This window comes from Eschscholzia californica, unplaced genomic scaffold, assembly GCF_041429995.1.
Source record: "Eschscholzia californica isolate CP2 unplaced genomic scaffold, dmEscCali1.0.p SCAF_2, whole genome shotgun sequence".
Lineage (NCBI taxonomy): Eukaryota > Viridiplantae > Streptophyta > Magnoliopsida > Ranunculales > Papaveraceae > Eschscholzia > Eschscholzia californica.
The window spans coordinates 13111971-13138483 of record NW_028238309.1 but is presented as its reverse complement, the minus strand read 5'-3'; the positions used below and the strand labels follow the sequence as shown (position 1 = coordinate 13138483).

The following is a 26513-nucleotide window of genomic DNA, read 5'->3' as shown; positions in this document are numbered from 1 at the left end:
AGAGTGTGTTCTCACGGCGGTATATTTAATCAATAAAATTCCAACACCCGTCTTACAAGGGCAATCGCCCCATGAGATACTCATGGGCTCCCCCTTCTCTTGACAACCTTCGAGTCTTTGGTTGTCTTTGTCACGCTCACAATACCAAGATACGTCATAAAATGGATGTCTGCGCTTCTCCCGGCATATTCATTGGTTATCCCTACGCTAAAAAAGGTTATAGAATCTATGATCTTAACACTCATAAAATCTACACATCTCGTCATGTTACTTTTCAAGAAAATCGATTCCCGTTCGAAAATCTTGATCAACAATCCTCTCGGCCATCCCGTCCGTTTCTGTCCATATTGGACAACGGGACGTTCGTTTTTCCGACACCTTCCGTCATCTCCGACTTATAGGCATCCACTGTTCAAACGGACACGAGCCTAACTTAATCCACCAATCGGCTAGAGTCGGATTCCTTTCTATCGGCAACCCCATCAGACTCGTTCACCCCGAATCTCAGTCAGCCTGTCACTCCATCTATACAGGCACCTTCGTCTTCGGGTTCTGCCACTTCCAGCTCCATCCCGCGCTCTAATCAGCAAGCTGCTGATTGTTCCTTACAGACACCCCCCTTTTGGGTTTACCCAATTCGGGTGTCAGACGACCCACTGATTCCTTACTACAGGCATCTTCGGCTTCCGACTACCAACCGAAAATATCAGCGCCTGATTCCTCAGGCCCGATAGACTTACCTTCAGTATTTCTTGGGAATTGAGGTGTCTAGATCTTCAAAAGGCATTTTCTTATGCCAACGAAAGTATATCGTTGACATTCTCAAAGATTCTGGTCTCACAGCCTCCAAAGTTTTCCCTTTTCCTATAGATCAAAAATCCAAGCTCAATCTCACAGATGGTCTCCCACTTAAGGATCCCGTTGTATATCGTCGTCTTATCGGTCGTCTCACCCGACCGAATATCACATTTGCGGTCAATAGTCTTAGTCAATTTATGCAAGCCCCTTGAACTTCTCATATGGATGCTGCTCATCGGGTTTTACGTTACCTCAAAGGTTCCATTGCAAAAGGAATATTGCTTTCTTCCTCTAGTCATCTCCGTGTTTCAGGTTTTTCTGACTCTGATTGGGCTGGTTGCCAACCACCCGACGCTCAACTACTGGTTATCTCACTATGCTTGGTTCCAGTCCACTTTCTTGGAACCAAGAAGCAATCTACTATTGCTCGCTCTTCCGCGGAAGCTAAATATCGAGCACTAGCCACACTCACCGGTGAGCTTCAATGGTTTAAAAGCTCTTCTCCTCGATCTAGGAATCGATCACTCATCTCCTATGCCGGTACACTGCGACAATCGTGTTGCAATTCACATTGCAGAGAACCCAGTGTTTCATGAACGTACCAAACACATACAAATTAACTGCCATTTAGTCCGTGAAAAGATTAAATCAAAGTTGATTTCTCCACAGTTTACCCCTTCCTCGGAACAACTAGCAGACATCTTTACGAAGCCACTCGGTGCAGAAGCTTTCAAAACTATTATTGGCAAGTTGGGCATCATTGACATTCCTGCTCCAACTTGAGGGGGAGTATTAGAGTCCCACCCATGGATCGGCCATCCGATCCATGTACACGGGCGGACTGACCCGGTCGGGCAACAGGAACCGGTCCCACCCGGTTCCATCTTCTAGAAGACTCTTGTTGGATTTATGATTAACATCAATCTTTGTAATCTCTATCCTTGATTTACCCTAAAACTGTATCCCATAAGTCTATAAATACTTGTAACCTATATTGTTATCAATACAAGAGAAATATTAATCTCTAACGGCTTCTTCTTTACTATTCTGAAATATTTGTCTATCGTTCGATTAATACTCAAATTATCTAGAAGATAGTTCTCACAATATGTCTTCAAATTTTTTTTTTCTTTGTTTATTCTGTATCGTTTGGACAAAATAGGTTTTCTCACTTGCATGAGGATGTCGTCTTCTTCTTCTTCTTGGTCGAACTCATAGTTAAGGAGACAAATAAAACTTGAGTAATCACAATGAAAAAAATTATTAGAACTAATGAAAGCTAATCAAGATTAACTTGCTCTTGATACCATGTAAATTTCAAAATTATGTGATAATTGGAAGATGATAAACCGGAACAGTGAACACTAGTATTTAACATGGTCCTGTCAGACATTCACGAACGACATCCACGAAGAATGTTATGAACGACTGCACTATATTAATCTTCACAACTGTTAGTTTGCAAGTATGGTTCGTTTCATTAACCAAACACAATTGGATAAATTAAACCCCTAGAGCTCACTCATAGTTATAGAGTGAATTAAGGTTTCTTAGTTTAACACTCCGAACTACTCTAGGAATAGATAGCTACAAGATATTGTAAAGATCAATACAAAAAAAAAACTAAATGCCGTTAATATATTTGTAGATTTCAAATATTTTGATTTTTCTTGCTACAATAATGTTAGAACATCTCTTATGCAAAACTCAATCTTAAAAATTCTAAGTGCCACATAAATTTTTTAGAGTTTTCTTTTAAAAACTTTCTTCAATGCAAAACTCAATTTCAATCTCTAGGTTCATATGGAAGTTGTTAAATAGAGATATTTCAAGAGGACACTTGAGAGAAATCTCTAATTGTCCAAACTCGTCATTTTCAAATCAAGTCTTCATGTCTTTAAAATGCTCTTACTCTGCCCAAAATGCCCAGCCGGAACCCAATGTTGCATCTTGCCTAAAACTTCTTCCTCCCAATGGTTTAGACGAAATCGGACAATCTTCTTCGGTCCCGGCCGGATTTCGGCCCGAGTAATATGAGTGTCTCTTAATATAAGTGTTTCAACAAAAAAAAATATGAACAAATTTACCTGCAACAAATTTTTTTTTTACCACTGGTACCCCTTCCTGTTTTTTTTAGACAGATCAACTTGAGTCTTGTCCCCACCACCTCTATCATCACCATCTACTGCTACTGAGGAAACAAGAATACAAAAGAAGAAGAAAAAAACACCTCAATTTTTAACAAAAACTAGAGCAAGAAAACCCCATAATTTCTCCATGGCAGATACCTGTAGCAGTAGCAGTAGCAGCAGCAGCAATAACGGAAACAACAAATCCTCCATAACCCACATAGAATCTGACCATCTATTTTCAATCCTTCAATTACTACCCATAGATTCAGTTCTTTCTTTTGCTATGGTTTGTAAAAGATTTAAATCTTTAGCTTCTTCTGAAACTCTTTGGGAATCAATTTGTAGAAGAGATTGGGGTCATAATATTGTTGATGCTCTTTTAGCTTCTTCTTCTTCCACTTCTGATTCATCTTCTTCTTCAGAAGAGATGAAACATACAAATCTTTCATGGAAGAAACTTTATCAACAAGTTTCTCAAATGGGTTCTGTTAATTGCTTTAGATTATCTGGTTTTGATGATGATGTTTTATCTTTCCCTAAACCTAGAGCTTCTCATTCACTCAATTTTGTTTCTGATTGTCTGGTTTTGTTTGGTGGAGGCTGTGAAGGAGGTCAGTATTTTACACTTCTTTAATTTCTACTCTTTGCTTTATTCAGTAACTGTTTATTTTAATATTATAATTAGGATATCAAAATTTCCTTTATGGGCTTTTAGTTACTTAATTTATTGTTGTTTGAATTAGGGGTTCTAATTTTCAACTGTTTTCCTTTGTGGGTTTGTGGTCATGTTAGTTTTGAGCTAGTATGATTGACTGATCAAGGTGATCTGCAATTTTTTTACTAGTTATGTTTGTCTTGATTGAGTTTTCCAGGGTTTCCTCTTTTACATGTGTAAATGGGATCATGTTTGTGTTGATATGTGGTTCCTCAATAACTTTTTCCAAGATCCAGATAATTCGAAACAATGAGCTATGCGCTATCCTTTGTTTTCTATCTTGACTTAAGGGTTGTTGGAGAGCAAGAAACCGAAAAAAGCCTAGTCTGCTAGGTGAAGAAGTGGAATTTGCACCCAAGATGGAGAGAGTCCATAGTCAAAAACATCACTAACTTAGCTCTGACCCGAGTAGCATGGGGCATGTGGAACGAAGAGTCGCCTTTCTTTTTTCGTTTTGTTGGTACACATTGATTAACAGCCGATACATGATATATCAGCAATATACGACATATGTTGCATATAAACGAAAGGTCGATAAAAATGGTATATTGGCTTTTGTATCAACTAAGTAGCTCGTTCTATCTGAAACATTAATGGCTTCTCAAACCATTTCCTCTTTTAATTTTCTTGTTTGTCAAGGGATTTCTTTCAGTTTAGTTGATCAGAAGTGCTAGAATAAGTTGAGACCTCGTTGAACAAAAAAAGGTAGTGAACGGGGGTTCTTAGCTGACAAAGCGGTTTCCTAAGTAGCTTTAAGAGTAGAGTTTTTTCTGGTGAATTTTTTCCTTTTTATATAAGACATCAATCCTGTGGTGACTGTTTAGACAATGTGTTTCATTGTGGGAGGATCGTTGCGTTTTCTTTGAATTGATTGACTTATATCGTAAATGCTTCACCAGATCAGAAAGCAATAAAGATGTCTCCCTTCATTTTTACTGAATTGAATTGCTACGATCCACTTGCTTATACTAATTGTTCTTGTTTTCTTGTGTAGGACGCCATCTAGACGATACATGGGTAGCATACATCGATAATGAACTTAGGAGGACTATGTGGCAGCAGACGAGTTCAGGCAACCCGAGTGGGCGATTTGGCCAAACTTGTGCTGTTGTTGGTGAAACACTAGTCCTCTTTGGCGGGATTAATGATCATGGAATTCGTCAAAATGATACTTGGGTAGGTCATGTCATTCGTGACGAAACACGGATCAAGCTCTCATGGAGGCTACTCGAAATGGGTTCTGTTTTACCTCCTCCTCGTGGAGCCCATGCTGGATGTTGTATTGATGACACAAAAATGCTCATTCATGGAGGAATTGGACTAGACGGCTTAAGATTGAACGATACATGGTTATTAGATCTCTCTAATGGTGTAAGATCGGCAACATGGCGTGAGGTCGTTACTCGTCTGTCACCTTCGGCTCGTTCTGGTCACACATTGACATGTATTGGAGGTGCTCGAATGGTTCTCTTTGGAGGGAGAGGTATAGGTTATGAAGTCCTTAATGATGTATGGCTCTTTGATATCGCCGAAGAGTACCCTGAATGGGTTCAATTAGTTTACAATAGTACAATTGTTCCTCTTCCACGCGTGGGTCATTCGGCTACCCTTGTTTTAGGAGGAAGGTTACTAATCTATGGAGGTGAAGATTCAGCTAGGCAGAAAAAAGATGATATCTGGTTGATGGATACTAATTCATTACCCACGTCGACAAACTCACCCGAATTAAGGAGGATGCCCGAGAAAGTCTGGAAGAGGCTGAAGTCCATGGGCCAAAAGCCCGGTAGAAGGTCATTTCATCGAGCTTGTGCAGATCGTTCAGGCCGTTATGTTTATGTGTTTGGTGGAATGGTTGATGGTTTGATTCAGCCTGCTGAAGCCTCTGGGCTAAGGTTTGATGGAGAACTTTATCTTGTGGAGCTTTTGCTTCAGTAATCTCTACCCCTGTCAGCTACGGGGCAGGACAATACATGCAACGCACGGGCACACGACTCCTAAGAATTTATAGGTTCATCTGATTATGTTTGTTCTGTAAATAAAATGATAGCTCTGTTATGTAGTTCAAATTTATAAAAGTGGCCATTTGCGGCCTTCAGTTGCAGCTAATGCCGTAGAGTCAAAACTTGATTTTATCTGAACCCTTGCACATCTATTGGGTTATATAAAAACGTAATTTGGTTCCATCGTAACTTTAAAGTGTTGTGGTTACATGTAACCACATACATATCTAGTGTCTTCGGAACTCAGTGTTAGGACACAAACATTCCATCACTAAGGTCGTCCCGTTTAATACAGCACGGGGTCTTCAGATCTGTGGATCGAAACGATGCACTGGCTTTGCAAAATAACATGGACATCGGTTGAAACGTGATGAATCGACTGGCTTTGCAAAATAACATGGACATCGGTTGAAACGTGATGAATCGACGAGTTCTTTCCTTTGTTTGGAGGATTCACAAAGGAATGAAACCAAGGCCAAAGGCTACCAACAATAGGAATGAAACTGAATGCTTAGGATAAATTTAAGGTAATTGACAAAGGCAAAGGCTTAAATTCATATTGTTGTGCAATAGGCCAAGGATTTTTCTGCCAAAACCATATTAAAACTCCAGGGGACAATATCATCACTGTCACTGCAGAGAAAAATCTCTGGTGTTTTGGTGAGAATCAGGTGATGTGTCAGAGAGTGGAGCCCACTAGTTATGTTGGTAGTTCCTTTTGGAAGAACTAATAAATCTTGTATGTCAATATTACATGTTACTTATTCTTATAATTAGAAAAAAAACAAATGGATTTTTGTAGTTTTCTATTTGGTATACTCAATATTTGACAAATCTTCCTGCAGAAATTTGGAAGAAAAACTAAAAGGGACCAGAAAGGGATGTTGTTAAATTAAAGGGTAGCTCCATAGGTGCCCACTCTTGTTGTTGTATGCACCAAGGCTGCAATCGTTGACTCCAGTCAATGCAATTTGACTAAAAAACTCTGTCGGCGCTATTCCCTCTAATTATCCAGTCCGAGAGAGCAAGCAAACTCCTGGACTCTCTAGTCTAAAAGCTCGCTTGGGCTTTCGAACCGAAGATTCTGAGTCTTTGCCTATGGTTTCACGGGTTGTCTAGAGTCCGGAACTACAAAAAAATTTCAGATTTGTACTACTTAAAAATCACTCGAAATCAATCCAAAACCAAGGATGAACATTTGAAAACCATTCAAACACTAGATTCAAAAATAAAAGAATTTAAACAAAAAATAGAACGAATTTTATAAGAAATTGAGATATTTTAAAGCGTTTTTTTGGTCTCTTTCTTGAATCGAACTATTGATGAAACCTTTCGAAAAAACGAAGAAATGTAAGGGGTTCGATGACGATTTAAAGAAAAGCGAATGGAAATGCAATGAGAAAAAGAGGGAAATAAGTCAAGAAGTGCTCGAGGCGCTACAAACTATGTGAAAAGATGGGGCGTAGATAGAATGACCGACCTAGCAAAGAAAAATAGGAGCCCCACCTAAATTAAGTAGACTAGTTCTTTTTTTTTTTGTTGAAGAAATTAAGTATACTAGTTTGGTATAATAAAGTCATTTTTAGGTCACTAGGTTTTCTTTCAACAAAAAAAAAAAGGTCACTAGGTTTAAGATGGATTGAGGGCTCAGAATTATTGTAGAACTTTTGGCAGCATTCAAGCAATTATTTATGTCAAAGAAACCCCAATATACAAAAGAATACAAGAGCAAAAGTCTCCCCAAATAAAACCAAAGAATAAATGTGATGTATTAGCTAGCCATCATTTATGATGCCCTTTCCCAAACAAGTTCTTGAATTTCTACTGCCAGTAAAAAGAGTCAAAAAATTTGGAACCAAAACCAAGTTCATTATGGTCTTTACAAAAGATTCAAGAAACTTAGATTTCAATCAACATAATAAGAGTATGGATAAAGTTATCTGATACCAGCACGAGAAACTTAGATTTTAATCAACATAATTACGAGTATGGGTTAAGTTATCTGATACTACGACAATTTACATAACACACAAACTAGGTTAATCGTGATTTTGACAAAGAGAACAAGAACTTAGTTTCGATGTGTGCGATGTTGAGGTTGATACTTTTATTTGATATCGGGTTATTAATATTTAGTGTCAGATATTTTCTTATCTTAGTTATTGTGGTTTTATTTATTTTTTTGCTTTTTGATGATATTTTTCTAGAAAGAATTATCCCAATATCCCGACTTTGGAGTCATTGAAGATTCGGATGACGATTTACACACAAAACATAAACACGAAAAGAAGGCCTGGCTGGTTCCAAGTTTTTCAGGAATAGTGGCGTTCAATTTCTCGACCCTTTGCCTTAAGATTAATCAGTTTTCTATTTCTTGATGGGGGCATCTAATGAGGTAAAGCAAAAGGTATTCTAAGGTCCTTCGTTCAAAAATAGAATTTGGATTCTACACAATTGAAAAAGAAAAAAAATTTCTGCTGGACTACGGGCGGGCATTTTACCGAAGGCTTCTATTGTCTCAATCTACCAGTGTGATCAAATTTAACTTCAAAACAGTGATTTGCATGACAGAGGAATTTTCATGTCATCAAGCAATCAAACACTGCAAAGAAAACTGTGTCGTCTAAATAAGATGACAGAAAGAGAAAGAAGAAGAAGACATTCAATAGCATAAATTTACATTTTCAATAACCTAAAATAGATCGATCGATGATGAACTTAGTTGAAGTTTCAGAATGTAGAACCATTGAACCCGAAGAAAGAACGCTACAAGAAAAACAAAAAGATTGAAAGATGAGAATGTACATATATGGTGAGCAAATACAATTGAAGTGGATTGTTATGTCAAAATGTGAGATGGAATCATAAAAAATAAACAAAAAGGAAAGAAGAATAAATCATTACCTCAACATCGTAAAATTTGATATAGAATCGAGAACTATCCAAAGAGAGTTTGGTCTCAAGAATCTCTGCAATAGCTGAACTAAGTTTTCCATTAACACTTGGGCCAAGACCTCCGATAGATATCAGTTCTCCATAAGCAGCTGGTTCTTCAGTTCCAGCAAATGCAATAGGTACTCCTCCATTGAGTAAAATCATCACATACTGAACAATAATCGTCAAAGAAAAGAATCAAATGTTGCTAATGAAGCCCAAGAAAGAACCCGTCTAAAAAAGCTAAAGACAGAACCAAGTGCCCTTCAGTCGCATGTTCTTGAAGTTTTAGCAACACTTGAGATGGTTGGGTAGTTCAAGAAACTGAAATACGACTCTTAAAGAATCAAATTTGACTAGAAGTAGTCAAGTTTGTTTCATCATGATATAACAACATCAGTATCAGTTCCAATCATATTGTCCCCGTCTCCTTGATTCAGAGGCACAATATCAACATGATACAAGGTTTTTCATGGGTTCTCCTTAAATCACCCAAGCTTGACCAATCCAGGCGTGAAACCCTACCAAAAGGCTCGGCCGATATGTAAGACAAGGTGATAAGTTATAACCCAGGTGTTGAAGGTCTTTTTAAGAGATCTAACACTAAGTATCGTTGTCAACAACCCTTGGCTGGAGTGGTTGCCAAGTTGATTTCCACCCTCTAGGTCTCCTTTACGAGACACGGAGTCGTATCATACCCCTTAAAGTATGGACTTCCAGAGAAAAGACAAAGTATCATTCACATGAAACTTTTGTTTCACATCATATAGTTTTATCTCAAAGCTAGGGTGCTATCTCGATCAGAGCCCTTCATCAATTAAGTGGATCCATCTTCCTACTAGTATTCGACGCACTAGCACTATCCGCCGATGCTACTCGAAGATAACTACTGTGATGTATTACGATATTATCATTCCTCGGGATAAGTGAATAACTCATAAATGAATCCAAAGTCATCACCATTTGCAAAGGAGATTCCATATTCATATGATCATATCTATATTTAGTTTTCAACTTTTAAACCCATCACACATGATTCCATTCTTAAACCAGTATCCACTTTTTCCATCTATTCCATGATTGGGAAACATGAATTCAACAATTAAAAGAAGGAACCTATAAAAAGGGCAGAAAAATTCACCTCTAGTAGTACAATTATTATGAGATAAAAAAAAGCACCCAAACTGATTACAAAGTACATTTTTTTGCTTTTGGTTTTAAGCCGTTAAATAATTTACTAACTAAATTGTAGAAGAGAACCCACAATTAGACTAGGAAAAAAGAAACCCTTTTCTTTGAGATAATCCATCAAACACTTGAGGCTCAAAGATAAAAATAAGTAAAATTCAAACATATGGGTATCAGTTTTACTTACAGATTCAGGCTTGCCAATGATCTTAGCAACAACTTTAGTTGCATCCTTGAGGATATCTGAAGATACAACAGCATCCACAGGAATGTTAGTGAAGAGATTTAGAGTGGGCATTTTGGAATCTTGTTTTGGTAGCAAGAACTCAACTAAACAACAGCTAAATGTTTGAAAATGAAAGAGATAAAATAGAAAGATTTGGATGGGTGGTTTCTATTGGCCACCCTTTGGGAAACAAGAAAATTGTGAGTGGTACAGAATTTTGGTTGGAAAAATGTAGGGAAGTTCTTCAGTTTCCCCCACTAGGTTTAATATTATTTGGGTCATGCCATGTGGTTGTCGTCAAGTAAGTGTCTTACCACTACAAATTCTCAGTCGACCGTCTTTCACCGCCATCCCAAATTTTATTTGCATAACATGTTTGTTCTAAAAGGGATCGGATTAGTTTCTTCCAACTGATTTTTAACATGTGTAGTGGATTGACTTGAGCATCAGAGTGTCTTTGCAGGTACCCCGTCCCGTATCTTGAGTCACCATTATAATAGGGGGAAAATCAAATCAAAGGTCACAAGATTACTACTCTCGGTATATTCGAGAAAACACTTCCCAACATCGTCACTTTGGATATATAGAAAGATGCTTTCACATTAGCAATTTTTGAACATTCTTTCAAACGAATTTAGTATAACACATGTCTGAAGGTGATGGCTTAGCAGAAGAGGTGGCTCGTTTCTGGATGCTTTAGCTATGCTGGAAACGACCCTCCTCAGGACACAAGAAGAGCTAGACCAGATGAGGTATCATAGAGAGTTGAAACAAGAATGGAGCCTCCCCAATCCCTTGTGAGAAATTTGGTCGCTACACTGGCCCCTTTGGTCACTCCCTTCATTATTAATGATGGAGATTTGGAAGTCATCAAGAAACTCCGATGAAAAAGGAAAAAAATAACAAGGAAAAGCATGGGAAGAGGCCATAGGAATTTGAGAGGCTTCAAAGAGAAAACAAGTAGTGTCTTCTGTAGATAAAGTCGGGGAGCACCACAACCTCCTACTGTGAAGGTAGAGCTCGAAGGACACACCTTCAACTCTTTGATGGTACAACAACTAGCAGAGATGAAAAACAAGATAGCTGAGAAAAAACTCCAAGTTGGGCAAATTAACACCGTTCCCGTAAGTTCGGATATATCGAATGCAAAGAAGCCTAGAACCTTCTGGAGACATATGACGGAGACATATGACAGGTCTACTGATCCATAGGTATTCACAAACGACTATGTTCCCATTATGAGTTTGATAACTACTGATGAACCAAACATTTACCGAGTCTTCTCCACTGTTTAGAAAGGGGTGACGAGGTTTTAGTATGCTTCACTGATGTCGGGTCTATCAGGACTTCCAAAGAATTGTCCAGACTTCTACACAACTTTCTATAACAGGGTGCTAAAGAACAACCCCAAAGATCTACTGGACTTAGTCCAGAGCATATTGGAAAGCTTTTGGCGAAGGTTCAAGAATGAGATAGTGCAAGTGTCAGGAATACCCACCTCGTCCTAGAGATGGCTAAAGCGATTCGAGTATCTAGAAATATTGAGAGAAGGGGAGGGAGAGAGACAGAGAAACCCAAAATACAACCAAATAATTTCTAATATAAAACCCCAACTCAATAACTTGTTCAAACACCATCAAAGTTCTATTCTCTACAGTAATAACAAATAAAAACCAATCCCCATCCCTCACTTCCCCACCACCCTCTGAAAAAGCTTCCAAACCCTAAAAAAAGCAAGGAAGAAAAATAACAAACACCAAAGCTATACAAAACACCACCTCCATTCCTATTCTAACCCATTCATCACTCTTAAACAATCACCACCACCATCATTCACAAATCACCAACAGTTTTACCAAACTAATCCAAGAACAAATTTCATTTACCTGAACAAAATAACATCATCTTTATCTCCCCCCACCCACCCTCCAACCATACTAAACTGGTATTACGTCGATCTTTGAACTATCTTCGCATCTCAAAACTATACCCTCCAAACTTGCTGGAAGTATACCATTCCCCCATTGACATCCTGTTGATAATGGCTCTGGCGGTGGCACGATCATGAGCACATTGTCGTTCCTCTGCACTACTCCCATTACACTAACAGTACTGCCCTCTTTTATGTAACTAAGAAAGAATAACAGAAATAGCAACTTTAGATCGTTAAATTGATGCGTATAAAAATGTATTGAGATTTTGGGTTCGCTTTTTTTATCTTCTGATTTTCTGACTCCAACTTGCATAAGTCTGACTTGTCTGAATCTAAATCGTCCGAGTCTAACTTGTTTCCTTCAAGGGTATAATACTCATATCAGGTTATTTCACTCAATGGGCTCGTATTTCAGACATATTTATGTCTAATTTAGATGGACCAAAAATCAGCCCAAATCAGCTAGTCAGACGTTTTAAGTTCACACAAGAACCACTAAAGACTGTTTCAAGTGAACATTTTCTTTTCTTTGCGTAGTATTTCAGAATGAAGCCGTAAAAGAATGACATTAACTGTAAAAACACAAAATCTTACCCTTCTTTTAATCGCATAATACGGTCATCGCTTGAGAGATTTCTCTCTCTTAACCATCTGATGAAGTCTGGAGACATGTCTTTGCTCGTGGGGTTGATATCCACAACAATAGAGTCGTCCACATAGGGAGTGACCCTCGCGCCATAGCCAGTCTTGACCAACGCCCTTAACCCAGATTGGAAATCAGAGATATAGAAGTCGACCACGTGCCTCTGTTCAATCAGAAGCATAAATATAAGCTCCAATAATGCACCGACAATTGGAGTGTGAGAGCTATTACATTAAACTACCAGGAACTGGTAAAAACTAAATTACAGCCTGCTTGCTGAAATTTAGTGATTAAATTGATTATCGAGTCCTAATATTCCAACTTTCAGTTATAAATTCTATAGCCAGATAATGTTGTTGTACACAACAAAAACCCTCTGATTCCTATGTTTCATTTTCCTTTCCATTACATATAAGGATACCAATAATAACAGTTCTGGTTCTGCTAAATTATTAAAGCCTATGAATGGAAAATAAATCTGGACAAACAGGTGTACATATCAACCCCCCCAATCTATTAGGCTATACTTAGCTAAAAAACAAAAACCACATTGATTATGTGTATGTTATTATAAAGATCGATTGATTGGAATTTCTTTTTCACTGAGAAATCCAGTGGAAGAGAGCTTGTTCAGAAATTTGGTAGTTGATCAAATCAATGAGAATTTGGAACTTACCTCTAACGATCGGAGGCCCCAGGTGAAACGACGGTGGGCAGCGTTAGCAGCTTTTGAATCCCATCCTCGATACTCGGATAAACTTGTACAAGTATACACACATCTAGGAACCTTCTGGAAGGATGACTCGAGTGGTACATTTCCACAAGTAACCACCTGTAAGTTTGAAGCCACATAATTTAATTAACAACCTCACTCTAATCTTTTCAAATTAACAAGCCCATGAAGATAAACAACATAGTAATAGAATAGGTAGGACTCCTATGAAATCAAATATCTCTATAACTCTATTAATGATGTTGTGCTCTAATGACAATTCTAATCTCACACTCAAGTGGTTTCATCTTTGATTTTATTCAAGTTTAAAAGACTACTTGACAACTCTTGTAGCCAGAAAAGATGCATAAACCAAGATAATAAAATGTCTATGAATTTTTAAGAATTCCAAGAATAAATGTAACAACTTTGGACCTATTTATCTTAACATCAAGCCTCAAAATACGCAGATAACTAATCCTCATCATGTCCTAATGAAAGTATATATCAGCATGTATTACAAAGTCAGATTGAAGGAAGCCAAGCTCTATAAGATCCTAGTCTATGGTATCGTAGGCTCAACCCATAACTATAAGCCAGGGGATAAATGGTGTAGGCATCTCAAGTGCTCATTAATGTGAGAAGAGAGAGTGATTATTCCTGTAAAGATTGCAACAGACAGGAATTCATTCAAATTGAAATGGGGATATTCATGAGCAAGTTACGCACCCCAGACACCTTGACATACTGACCATCCTTGGCAGTTCGAAGCTCAGCATCTGGATAACGGGCAATATACCCCTTGATAGCTTTTCTTCCCCAACAAACATTCCAAGTAAAAAGTGCAGCCACGGCACTAAAAAGAATCACAACAACTATGAGAAGAATAGCATTGTGGACAGCAGCAAGAATAAAACCACCAGCAACGAATCCCATCACAAAAAGCAGAACAACCGACCACAGTATAGTCCTTGGAAAGCTTCTCTTAAAGGAATAATCATCCTCTTGACTAAGATTAGTGACAGCTTGGTTATGAACAATAGAAGCACTGTGCAGCTTGATAGATCCCATGGAGTCCAGTGGGCCAGAAACCTTTCTAGGGGCGCCAGATGAATTAAGTGGACCAGATGAAATCGGACCAGATGTAATGAGACCTGTAGCAGGAAGCACCGGTGGAAGAGGGCCAGAGTTTTGCCTAGCACCGGGAGCGACTCCTCCAGATTGAGGACCCGATGATTTCTTAACTGGATCACCGTGCCTATTTAGCGGGCCTGATGTAGATTTCTGCCTATTGGATCCTCCTGTAGCTCCACCTACTGAAGTTACAGGGCCAGATGTGGAATAGCTAGCCCGAGACACAGTATTTGCCGTGATTGGTCCAGAGTGTGAAACTGCACCTCCAAATGATCCAGTCCTGGAGGGGGCACTAGATATTGGTCCAGACTTTCTCGATTTAGAACCATCCACAGAGATATCAAACATCTTCCCTAGTTCGCCAGATTTCTTAATATCACCACCAGTGTAGGGCATGGCCGTAGAGCTCATTGTTACTGGCCGCTCCTTGGGCTGGTCCGGTCGGCCAGATACATACAAGCCATTGCTGAGCTGATGGGACGGGAATCTCGAACCCATTAAGTCTATTTAAACTAACACCAGATGAAACAGCCAAGCTAAACCCCACAAATTTCTGAACAGAGTAAAATCCCAAATTAACCGGATGTGGCAGTAAATAAGGAGTGGAGCAGGATCAGAATGGTGTATTAGCGCATTCGCGCTCCTAGCCAATCGTCAATGACCTGAGGAAAAAACAATTCTGATCATTACAAGGATATCCATTTACATAAAAAAGCATACATTCTAGGAAAAAACGGCTCAAGCATAAACATTGTAAGGTGGAACAAAGAACTGCATGAAGACCGTAACAAGGACTATCCATTTGCAAATGTAATCAAAACCAGTATTGGATAGCTTTTCAATTATTAATAAGAATTCATCTTAGTCGAAGACCAAAAATCACTTGGAAATTTGAAAGAGAATCTCAGACCAGAGAAATTCAACGAAGATCAAACGGCTAACTCCCACATAATAACATTACATTCAGAAACCGAGACAAGAGAACAATTATCTTCATTTGGTCTCAGATTCTCATTTCAGGAATAAGTATCCACACCCATATAAAAAAATAAAAATGAGAATAGAAAAGAGAAACAACTCCAATTCGAACCTCAAAAGACCAAAAATAATATAGATATCCACATTTTCATTGCAATGACTAAAATGGGCAGCCTTTTCCGAGTACAGATCCAAAGGAGACCTATCGTCGCCAAAATCTGAATCCAAACATACTGATACCCAGTCATGGCATCATTTCATACAGATCAATAACTATAAATGTCAAAAACATCAGAGATCTGAACACAAAATCCCAGTGATTTTTAAAACCATTACTAGATAGAAATTTAGAATTAAAAGAGCCAGCAAAAGCACAAAATTACACCATGGTATTAATTGCACAAGATCCATTCCAAAAGCTAAAGAAACAACATCTGGTAAGGACAAAATCTCAACTGCTGTACATTTCAAAACCTGGGATCCAATAAAAAGCAAATCAAATTTCAAATCCAAAACCAAAATCAAGTCAAGATCTCACTCCTTGACTACCAAAATTACAGAAAAAAAGAACATAGAGTTTCATCTACCACACAGAAAACCAAATGAGAGATCAGAAACCTAGAATAATATAGGAATTCAAAGAAACCCTACCTTTCCCAATAATGGGTATTTGAAATCAAAACCCAGATATGAAATTAAGTACACTGAAATTCACTTTACCTAATCTGAAAAGAAAGGGAGTGGAAATGACAGTAACTGAACCAAACCAATTAGTACTAATTCATGGTAAACCTACCATTTCAAGAACTTAATATCTAAAAGCCAAAACCCATTTCCAATATTAGGAAATAAACAATACCCACATTTCAAATTGGACAAAAATTAGGTAAAGAGAAAGATCAAAAACCTAAAATCCACTTTAAAATCTCAAAAGAAAAGATCCAGTTCGAGAAAAGGGGAGGAAAATAGGAGCTGGAGAGGGAGTAATACAAACCTGGTAATAAGAAAGAAGTTCGAAATCTAACGATTTGGTAGAGAGAAAGATTAGTGCACCCTTCAATCCATGGAGTCCATCACTCTAGAGGGAGAAAGAAAGAAAGATAGAAAGAGAGGGAGAGAGAGAGAGAGAGATGTGTTTCTTGAGAGGAGAAAAACTCCAGGCAAAAGAAGAAAAAAAATAAAAAGAGAGAAGAAATTAATAATTGGGGAAATGAAAAAAAAAAATACTAAAAGAAAGGTGAAAATGGTGTTTCACCTTCCCCACTCTCTCTCTCTCTTTCTCTCTCTTAACTAGTTCAGTTTTTCAGTCTTTCTCTCTCTAGAATGACTATAATACCCCTTGTTTAGTTTTAAAGTTACGAATACTACTGATAGTCCATGTGCCGTCTTTCTAGTTTTTACCAATTCACTGTTTTGGTTTAGTGCGTTTGACGTTTCAAATAGGGTTGTGAATAATTTCATATATGAGGCTTGAAATGTGACTAACTCGTCTATTTAGTCCTCGTATTTCAGTTAATAGACAGTTGCCCCCTCATTATTTATAGTTACTTGCTACATTTCCTTGTTATTGATTAATGTAAAACTTAAGAGAAGTCACTTTCGAGTCAGGACGACTTCTCGCAGTAAGGCCTAACTGCAATAAGAAAGAATTACCCCTATCTCGTGACATATCTTTCATTTCTTTTCCTGAATGTCCCTCTTTTTTTCTCTTCCTTTGTGTTTCCTCCCACTGCAATCTTCTTTCTAAACTCACTGTAGGAGTCTAGTGGCTTTGCATTGTAGTTGTAGCAAAAACGCAAACTCATCCACAAAAAACCTTTTAACTAACCTATGAAATAGTCTCGAATATTTGTTGAAGATGTATAGATATAGAAGATCCATTTTGATATACAAATGGAATACATTCAAGATCATCATTAAGAGCATCATTGTTGTCTACATTTAAAAATTTACCGACCAAAGTTAACTTTAGTATATGATCGAGGCAAAAGCTAGGCATTTTGGTTGCAAAATGAATCACTTTTTAAATAATTTTGTTGTTGCGTACAATATATAATTAATTAGGTGTAGGCTACATAGTTTTATGGACAAGTAAGTTGGGAATTTCTGGCCACTCGAAGCGAAACATGTGGTTGTCACAACAGCTAAAGTTCAATTGAAGAACATTTTCATCAGTACAACCTTAAGATTTTCATAAGATATATCTTATTACGTGGTGTAAAAAAGTATTTACTGAAAACTATATAATGTGGTAACATCTTCAAGTAGACAAGTAAAGACTTATAAGATCACACTCCGAAATTAGAAAAAAACTCTAAAAAATCTTATGTGTCAAAGTTTTCATATAAGATCTTTAATTGCTTTTATTCTATGTGACAAAACAAAGATATTTTAACTTTTTTGTGTCTTCAATACAAATCTCTAAATTTACTTCATTTCCTTACTGATTATTTTGGTAAAAAGTTTAATTGTTAAGAAACAGTGTTTCTATTGTTTTAATATTCAAAATGTTGAGAATTAGAGATATCTCTAGAAGACACTCAAGTATAAGATTAACTACTATCACATCATCTTAGAGATCCATGTTGAGTTTTGAACTAGAGCATATCCAACGAGAGACTCAAGATAATCTATAAAATTCTAGTTGTCGAGTCTCAGCTGAGATTATCTTTCCTACAAGGCAAAATAAAGGTCTCTAAAATTTGTGTGTCTCCAATGTAGATCTCTCAAGTAACTCTATTTAATCCAGATGTCCCTCCTAAGTTTAATAAGAAAAAAATAGTTATGGAAGAAGATTTTCTTTTATTGGTTTGAAGTTAAAGTTTGATGACAAGGACATATAGTGATCCTAGGGTGTCCTCTTAAGAATCTCATAATTACTTCCACTTCATCATTGAGCCAATCATATTACTTCATTGAAGCTGGATTTTCAACGTAAACTCTAAAAGTTGTACATGACATTCTAAATTTTAGAGATTGAGCCTCCCTTTGAGATTTTCTTAGAGAGAGTTCGTAAAAGGTAGCTCTATAAATTCTACGTGGCACTCAGAATTCCAAAAATTCAGTGCTACATGGATATTCTTAGTCATCTAATATTCTTTTTTTTACGTGTCGTCCATATCGTTTTCCACGAATTTATAATGGTAAAAATCTTTAGCACAAAAAAATATGGTGAAAATAGAAGTAAATCCTTGGATAATGAACATCGATAATGTGGACATAAATCTCCCTGACTATGAGCTAGTTTTGTCTAAAAAATCAGAAGTCCTTTGGTACTCTTTAAAGGAGAGATGCCCGTTGAGACAAATATTGGTTAGCCTTGGCCAGTCTAGAAGTCTCGAGATCGACTTGGGTGACACGTGCCAGATTTCCACAGGATCTACAGACAAACCTTCGATGGAGCCAACAGAGGAGTGGACCTGAAAAAGCTTTGCAATCGGAGCTCTATGAAAGGCGGCACGAGTTTCCTTGGCACTTAGAACTGTACCATGGCTTAAAGGCAAGAAAAAGAGTGGATCTGAGTAAGCTCTGCCACCTGACCCTTGGAATGGGAGGGCTGCAGGAGCAAGATTGACACCTTAAGCATTACTCTATGTGGGGAGAAATGATGGCGCATAAAAGGCTAGATAACGCCAAATATTCGCCTTTCTATCAAAAGACACGATCATGTGACTATGATCAGAAATATTCCATAACGGGCATGCCATGTGGCCTTCATCAAGACGGTGTTTTAACATAGTAAAATCATGTCCTGTGATTGACAAACCGCAATGCAAACCATTATAAACGACATAAGTTGCCCTGAAAAGTGATATGACCCTTAACTTCTGAGATTTCATTAACTTTTTACTTTGACATAAATTGACTTGAGTGTCAGAGTGTCTTTGCGGGTTACCCGCCCCTATCAAGCTATCAAACAACACAAATTGGATCAAAGATAAAAAGGATGATTTCCTAGAGATACTCGGGAAGACACTTTCCGACATCATAACTTTGGCATTAGAGAAAGGGGTTGTCACTTCAGCAACTTTAGATATTCGTCACCATGAATCCGATAATTTTCAGAGCATACGGGACTCGATTCCATCGCCACCATGACTGAAGGTTGAGATCTAGCAGAAGAAGCAACTCGTTTAAGAGAAGAAATGAAATGAGAGGTGGACTCATAGGCCACGATGCGAACGATCATTCTCAAAGGACAAAGGGAGTTCGATCGAGATCAAAGTTCTCTCCATGCTTTGACTAGGATGTCAATAGTTAGCAAATGTCTCATAAGTTCAGTCAGAGAATACCCAGTAATGGCAATAGAGATCCATATGACCAAAGTTGAGATAAATCCAACTACCGAAGAAATAAAGGCAAAACTCGAAGCACACCTCGTATCATAGATCAAGGTATAACAAAGTCTAACCACGCGTCGTCTGAGGTCGAAGCAGCAGAGATGCCCAACCAGATCATCTTGGAAGACATGATTCTAATATAGATTGGGGGCGTAGACTCAGAAACCACTTACGTGAGAAACACCCTGGAAAAAGCAGAGGAATAAGAGCTAATAGAGTTCTAGAGGAGTTACATGTACATCTTTGCCTTTAGCATTGACAAGGTACGAGGTATACATGCCTTAGTGATTTTCGATAAACTAAACCTAAAGCGAGAACATCTATCTGTCAAGCAAAAGAAGCGGAGTTTTGCTTATATCTTATGGTGTAATTAGAGAACAAACGACTCGGACTAGTTAGCAAACGTAATACTAGTCACGAAGAAGGGTGATTTACATCGATCTAAATAAGCCATGTCTAAAATGTAACTTTTCGTTGCCATCAATAAACTTGTTGGTCTATTCGGCTACAGGGCATCTCCTGCTTAATTTCGTAGACTCTTTTGTCGAGTACCACCAGATAATTGTGCATCCAGTAGACCAAGAGCACAGTGCCTTCAGAACAAACATAGGATTATACTTTTATAGATGAATGCCTTTCGACTTGAGGAATGTGGGGAGAAACATACCTGAGAGGTCAACAACATCATCCAAGAGCAACTCGGGGTAGCAGTGGAATGTTACGTGGACAACATGATTGTCAAGAGCAAGGTCCGACAAAGCTCATCCCAAACCTGAGAATAGTACTCAACACACTCTAAGCATAAACACGTGAATCTAAATTTGGATAAGTTCACCTTCGGAGTAATATCTGGCAAGTTTCTAGGCATCATAGTTAGTAATAGAGGCATCAAGGTCATTCCTTCAAAGATCACTACTCTGCTGAAAAATGCTGAGTTGAACAATAAAGAAAAGAAGTAAAAAAACCAAGCTCGTTTTCATGTTTCATGAGAAGAATGTGCAATAAAGTGTTGTTATTCTCTAAGATACTAAGAAAGCTCCTCAAGCCTGAGTGACCGAATGAAGCAGAATACGCCTTCCAACCTTAAAAGAACATATAATGGCCATACCTTTACTGGTAAGCCCATGTCAGAGGGATATCTTAATTTTTGTATTCTTCCGCTTCTAAAGAAGATATGTCCCCAGTCTTCGATAGAAGGGGTGATGTATTTAATCTACTTCGTGAGCAAAGTCTTTTTCGGGGCATAACTCAATTATCATATGATAGATAAACTCGTCTAAGCTTTAATCATAACTAGAAGAAACCTGAGGTCGTTTTTTAGGCCCATGTCATTAAAACGATACAGATCAGCCCCTGAGAAGTGTGTTACACCAATTGGGCATAGCTGAAACACTACTCAAGTGAGCAGTAGAGTTCAGTTAGTTTCATTTCAAGTTCATGCCAAAAGGAGTCATTAAAGGACATACGTTGCATACTTTATCTTCGAATGCGTAGTTAACGCGACAGAGCTGAGCCCAGAGGAAGTCTTTAAGTATATGTGGATGGCATTTCAAGCGAAACCCTGAGAGGAGTAGAAGTTATGCTAACGTTTCCCGAGGAAAACCACGCCTATAAAAAAAATGCAATTTGATTCTCCTATTACAAACAACCAAACCGACTATGAGGCTTTGATAGAAGGGTTTCTGTTGGCGCATACGAACGAAAGTGGCGAATGTGGTGTTCTTTAGCGACTCCCAACTTGTTGTGAATCAAGTTTTGGGGGAGTATAAGGCCAGAGGAGTCAACCTCATAAAATAGCTACAGGTAAGAGCCCTGATTAAGTAGTTTTGATAAATTCTCGATCAAATATAGACCTAGATCAGAGAATACGGACAGATGCCTTGTCTAAAATGGTAGAGCACTAAGTAACCATTTCGAGAGTCATGTTTAGATCGTTATCTTGGAAGAACATTGAAAAGGCAGATGATGTGTTCTACACACACCTTTAGATATATAAATGACAGCCGGATAACCCCTATGGTCATATCATAGATATGGCAAGACACCAAATTATGCAAAGCTCGCAGAAATAAGAGGAAAGTGTCATGTATACTCTGATCAACAAACAACAGTATGTGATGAAAGAAATACATGAGGGCCCTTGTGAAAACCAGGCTGGACCGAGAGGGTCAGTCAGACTGTTGGTCAGACTGTTATTGACTGCAGGTTATAACTGGCCCAAGATGCAAGAAGCACACTGAATTCGTGAATTACTACATATCTTGCTAGGTACATTCAAAGATCTTAACGTGTGACTTCAGTAGCCAACCCCTACCCTTTTGCCTAGTGGGGACTAGATCTCGCGGGACCCTTCACAAGGCTTCATAAAGGAAAGAATATTTAATCTTTCATCTGGTATAACATCTTAACCAGGTTTGAGGTAATAAATATTCTAGTAATGGATCAAGGACCTCGGTTCGACAACAACGAGGTGCAAGATTTCTTGCCAAAGTTTCAAATGAAAGCAGTATATGCCAAGGTAGCTCACCCTCAGTTCAATGGTCAAGTATGGGGCAAAAAATCGAACTCTCGCCTAGTACTTAAAGACTAAGTACGGAGAGAAGGGCAAAAATTGAGCAGACAAGCTCTTTAGTATCCTTTGGGTTTATAGATTCATACCAAGAAGAGCGACAGGGGATACCTCCTATAAAATGGTTTATAGCATGGAATCGGCCCTACATGTGGATGTAGGCAAACCTAGCCTACTCGTCAAATTCCTTAAAAATTGCATACTAGAACTAACTTGAGCGTCAAAGTATTTTTGCAGGTACTCTCCATATCGAGTCACATTGTTGAGAGAGGAAGAAAACTCAATCCAGGATCAAAAAGTCAATTTTCTAGAGATATCCGGGAAGTCTCTTTCCTACAACGTCTTTCATTATAGAAACTACCTAAGTCTTTTAGTAATATCTTCACTAATATGTTTTTTGATCATTCATTTTAAATCGTACTTGCTTTGAATTAAAGGCATATTCTATTGTTGATATAGTAATAACTATTAACAGTTATAAAATTCGATATTTTAAAAAATGTTTTAAATAAAATAAAAAGAGAAATTACATGTTAAAGAAGGAAAAAAACATCCTACACAAACATCAAAGTTCAATGAGCGTATAAAATATTAAAAATCAAAAGATTAAATTTATATTATTTTAGATTGATAGCCTTAAATTGCTGTTTTGGTCCATATTAATCAAGACACACTAATTTATTACATAATATAACTCTAAAGTCTGACTACATTACAAGAATTTGTAGTTGTGCATTAATATTAGTTACTGAAAAACTGTCTGTAATTTGTCTTTATACATTTATGGATAGATTATTAAATTAATTAAAGAGATAATTACACTATTTATGTTATACTATTTTTTACTATTTAACTATTTATATATCTTTATTAGTTTATTATTTATATGTACATAGTTTTTATTTTATTATTTTATAAATGATTAAGTAAGAGGTGATTATTTTAGTACTTACTAAACAAATAACAATGCAATAGAAGTGATGTGCATGAATGGGGTGGCATGTCTTTCAGGGCATTTTACATATTTGCCCTAGTTTACATTACCACGTAACCCAAACTTCTATATTCATACCCCTTCTTTTATACCACAACAATACAGAATAAATTTTTATTTGGATATGCTGTGTTGATATAATTTTTTCACGATGAGCTAGTTTATTTATATCTTCAATAAAAATATATGTGGATTAAGGATTTGTGGTAAATGAGTTTTTCATTCGTATATAACTCGATCAAATCTTTGTTTGTCGATATGAAAGGGTATGAGGAAGTAAACCATTCATAATGATGATAAACTTCCAAAGGATAAAAATTTTCTTAACTACTCAAAGTTAGAAATGTTAGGGAAAAACTAACATCTCAGTCGTGGAAAACAATATGTAATAAAATTATATGAATACTATTCAAGTATACGAAAATGTGTTTTTAATTATAAAGTAATAACTATAGATTTTCACGACATATAACTAAATGTAAAATAAATCCATAAAGTCATATAAAACTTAACGGGGTATATCTTGAAGGCTTGAACACATGAAAACTATGATGTTAGATCTCCTACCTAAAGACACCACCACAATAGCTAAAGAAACCACCATAGAAGCTTGGATGGAAAAGAAATTTGATATTTTTTATTGCAGATGTTCTTGGTGAGGTTAGGGAGGGGTGTAAGTATGGAGAAATGATAGAAGAGGTTAGAAAAGTAGACATATTCCTGACCTAAGTAGGAATCAGTCGTCCATCAAGAGAGTAGAACATCCCTTCAAGAGAGAGCAAGAGTTTACCAGGAAATGAAGATCGTTGATTTTGTTTGAGTCTGGGTTAGGCTTTGACTTGTAACCCTTTCTACCGTTGCTCATAAATATGCAAGGTCTTCGAAATATATTACCTCCAATGTAGGATAATTCCATTTGGCCCCCTAAAGATGACCAGCTCACCAAAATGACCCCCTAAAGATGACTGGCTTTTAGTTTGGCCCCTTTTTCACTTTTCGTCTTTCCTTCCGTTAGTCATTGGAGACACATCTTTTTTCTTACCGAATTCGACCTTTAGACAATATCTCCTGTTAGTAGAATATCATAAGGTCCCAAGGCTCATTATGAGGTTGCCAACTAGTCTTTTTAATTCAAATCAACTTTTTTTAATTTCCAAGAAACTTTTAACTTTTTCCTCTTCCTTCACATCAATTGTTTAAGTATCTAGTAAAAAAAATCTCCCTTCACATCAATGACCCTCCATTAAAACCCAAAACCTCCTTTAAAAACTCCACATCCTTTTCGATAGTCCTTCGTGCCTCCATGTAACCTGCTTTGGTTCATCGTTTAAGACGAAATCCATTACCACTCACATCGTCATGGGTAGAGGTAGCTCTTCATCTCCACCAGCTCAGTCTTTCCTCATTTTTTGTCAAATGTCTGACGACTCAGATCATAATGTCATTGATTGTCCTAGGATTCACAGTCCTTAGAAAATCCCTAAATGCGATGGGACTCGATCTTTGGCTTTTACTCATAACAACGAAGGTAAGTAACAAATAAACAATTTAAGACTTACTTGGTCCATACATGTACAGTTCAATTGACATCAAATATTGCAATTCATTCTAAAGAGATTATAGATGAGTAAAATATGTTGAAACATCAAAACCTTCTTGTTTCAAGGAAGAAACGTCATTCTTGAGTTGGAAAACCTTTGAGCATTTGAATCATGCAAGTCATGTCATATATCGGCGACACTTTCAACATAAATAATTGAAGATCGTATATCTGGATTGACGGAGATAAGTGCCCAACTAGTTACCAAATTGTCACATCGTTCCCATAGATGTAAATTGGTAGGGGAAGTTGTTTCAGGATCGCGTCATCGACAAATCTAGTTTGTCCTTCGCTTTGAAAGCCATTTTCATTCACGGGACTTGGAGGCATAGTTATTTCTTATGAGAAGAGGTGTAATTACATAGTAATGGGAGAGTCAAAGTGATGAATGTCGAACAAGAGAGAAGCTTGTTTGTTGATTGGTGTAGCGATAACATACCACCGGTGGAAGTCATATTAATTTCTGATTTTTTTTTTCAAACCTATTCTTATACCATATGAAATATTAGAAGTTTCTATAGAGTCGGAATAATAGAGAAATTCCTCTGTCTGCTAAGAGACGATATTTTTGAAAGGGAATCTTCTCGCAAGGAGTAAAAGATTAGCAGGTGCGTTTTCGTTACTTAGCGTTTACTTTTATGCTACTGAAGGAAGTACTTTCTGAAGGGATGAAGATGTGTGGAATTCTTCAAGCTAATGTTCTGTTAGAGAAGTTTCCTCAATCGTGGAGTGACTACAGAAACTATCTGAAGCATAAGAAGAACGACATGTCCCTTCAGGAGCTAATCAGTCACATGAGGACTGAAGAGGCAAATCGCCTCAAGGATAAGTTTGCTAACCTCTCTTTAAATTCTTCTGATGCTAACTTAGTTGAATGTTTTCCTTCTGGAAACAAAGACAGGTCTAAGGTTACTAAGAAGAAGAAGAAGTCTGGTAAAAACCAGAAGAACAAGACAAGAGGAGTGAAGTCCAACTCTAAGATGCTGAAGACATATTGTTGCAGTAGCTGAGACCTGTTTGGTGGACTACAAACACGAATGGGTGCTGGACACAGGAGTTTCCATGAATATGTGTGCTAACAAAGAGATGTTTCAGACCTTCCAGGAGATGAACGACGGATCCAACGTCTACATGGGTAATTCTGCGAAAGCTGGAAGCGTAGGCAAGGGATAGTTCTTCTAAAACTTACCTTTGGAAAGAATTTGTCTCTAAAAGATGTTCTCTACGTTCCCACCCCAATGAGGAATCTGATCTCAGGATCTCTTCTCAACAAAGCTGGATTGAAATTGGTTTTTGAGTCTGATAAAATTGTAATTTCAAAGAATAGGGTTTTTGTTGGGAAGGGGTATCTGAGTGGGGGGCTCTTTGTAGTGAACGTCGATTCAGAGATTAATAATAATAATTCTAGTTCTGCTTATATCGTTGAGTCTTCTGATTTATGGCATGGTAGATTAGGACACGTTAATTATGCTTATATTAAACAACTTAAAGATAATGGAATCACTAGTGCAAACGATCTTGATGATCACATTAGATGTCCTGTATGTGTAGAAGCTAAACACGCGAAACTGTCCTTTAAGAATGTCACAATCAGAAAGACAGAACTATTAGAACTAG

The 26513-nt window shown here is 37.5% G+C and overlaps 3 protein-coding genes across 6 annotated transcripts; 1 reads left to right on the top strand and 2 right to left on the bottom strand.

The window, feature by feature from the left end:
* The first annotated feature begins 2870 nt into the window (after positions 1-2870).
* LOC147556339 (Kelch repeat-containing F-box family protein) lies at positions 2871-5751 on the top strand. The gene is made up of 2 exons (XM_086664219.1): positions 2871-3541; positions 4640-5751. Exons 1-2 carry the CDS (start codon positions 3076-3078, stop codon positions 5578-5580), a joined length of 1407 nt encoding a protein of 468 aa, XP_086520345.1. The 5' UTR covers positions 2871-3075; the 3' UTR covers positions 5581-5751.
* Positions 5752-8185: 2434 nt separating this feature from the next.
* LOC147556338 (Tautomerase/MIF superfamily protein) lies at positions 8186-10376 on the bottom strand. Its single transcript, XM_086664218.1, has 3 exons — positions 9955-10376; positions 8550-8750; positions 8186-8411 (listed from the first exon to the last, which is right to left on the bottom strand). Exons 1-3 carry the CDS (start codon positions 10063-10065, stop codon positions 8376-8378), a joined length of 348 nt encoding a protein of 115 aa, XP_086520344.1. The 5' UTR covers positions 10066-10376; the 3' UTR covers positions 8186-8375.
* A 1197-nt stretch (positions 10377-11573) lies between these two features.
* Positions 11574-16762, bottom strand: LOC147556337 (protein SHOU4-like). 4 transcript variants are annotated; one of them, XM_086664216.1, is made up of 5 exons: positions 16388-16762; positions 14011-15077; positions 13246-13401; positions 12521-12732; positions 11574-12123 (listed from the first exon to the last, which is right to left on the bottom strand). In XM_086664216.1, exons 2-5 carry the CDS (start codon positions 14911-14913, stop codon positions 11931-11933), a joined length of 1464 nt encoding a protein of 487 aa, XP_086520342.1. In that variant the 5' UTR covers positions 14914-15077; positions 16388-16762; the 3' UTR covers positions 11574-11930. The 4 variants fall into 4 exon arrangements, with proteins under 4 accessions (XP_086520342.1, XP_086520341.1, XP_086520340.1 ...); XM_086664215.1 differs by having other exon boundaries at positions 15506-16555; XM_086664214.1 differs by having other exon boundaries at positions 15779-16555.
* Between the last annotated feature and the right edge of the window lie 9751 nt (positions 16763-26513).

What these genes read in the sequence shown, in the direction of transcription:
- LOC147556339 (XM_086664219.1), top strand. Translation starts at nt 3,076, where the DNA reads ATGGCAGATACCTGTAGCAGTAGCAGTAGCAGCAGCAGCAATAACGGA. An exon ending in TGGTGGAGGCTGTGAAGGAG is followed by an intron (nt 3,542 to 4,639) that starts GTCAGTATTTTA and finishes TTTCTTGTGTAG; the next exon opens with GACGCCATCTAGACGATACA.
- LOC147556338 (XM_086664218.1), bottom strand. Translation starts at nt 10,065, where the DNA reads ATGCCCACTCTAAATCTCTTCACTAACATTCCTGTGGATGCTGTTGTA. An exon ending in TCATTGGCAAGCCTGAATCT is followed by an intron (nt 8,751 to 9,954) that starts GTAAGTAAAACT and finishes ATTATTGTTCAG; the next exon opens with TATGTGATGATTTTACTCAA. An exon ending in TCAAATTTTACGATGTTGAG is followed by an intron (nt 8,412 to 8,549) that starts GTAATGATTTAT and finishes TTTTTCTTGTAG; the next exon opens with CGTTCTTTCTTCGGGTTCAA.
- LOC147556337 (XM_086664216.1), bottom strand. Translation starts at nt 14,913, where the DNA reads ATGGGTTCGAGATTCCCGTCCCATCAGCTCAGCAATGGCTTGTATGTA. An exon ending in AGTATGTCAAGGTGTCTGGG is followed by an intron (nt 13,402 to 14,010) that starts GTGCGTAACTTG and finishes TCAAACTTACAG; the next exon opens with GTGGTTACTTGTGGAAATGT. An exon ending in ATTATGCGATTAAAAGAAGG is followed by an intron (nt 12,124 to 12,520) that starts GTAAGATTTTGT and finishes ATTCTTTCTTAG; the next exon opens with TTACATAAAAGAGGGCAGTA.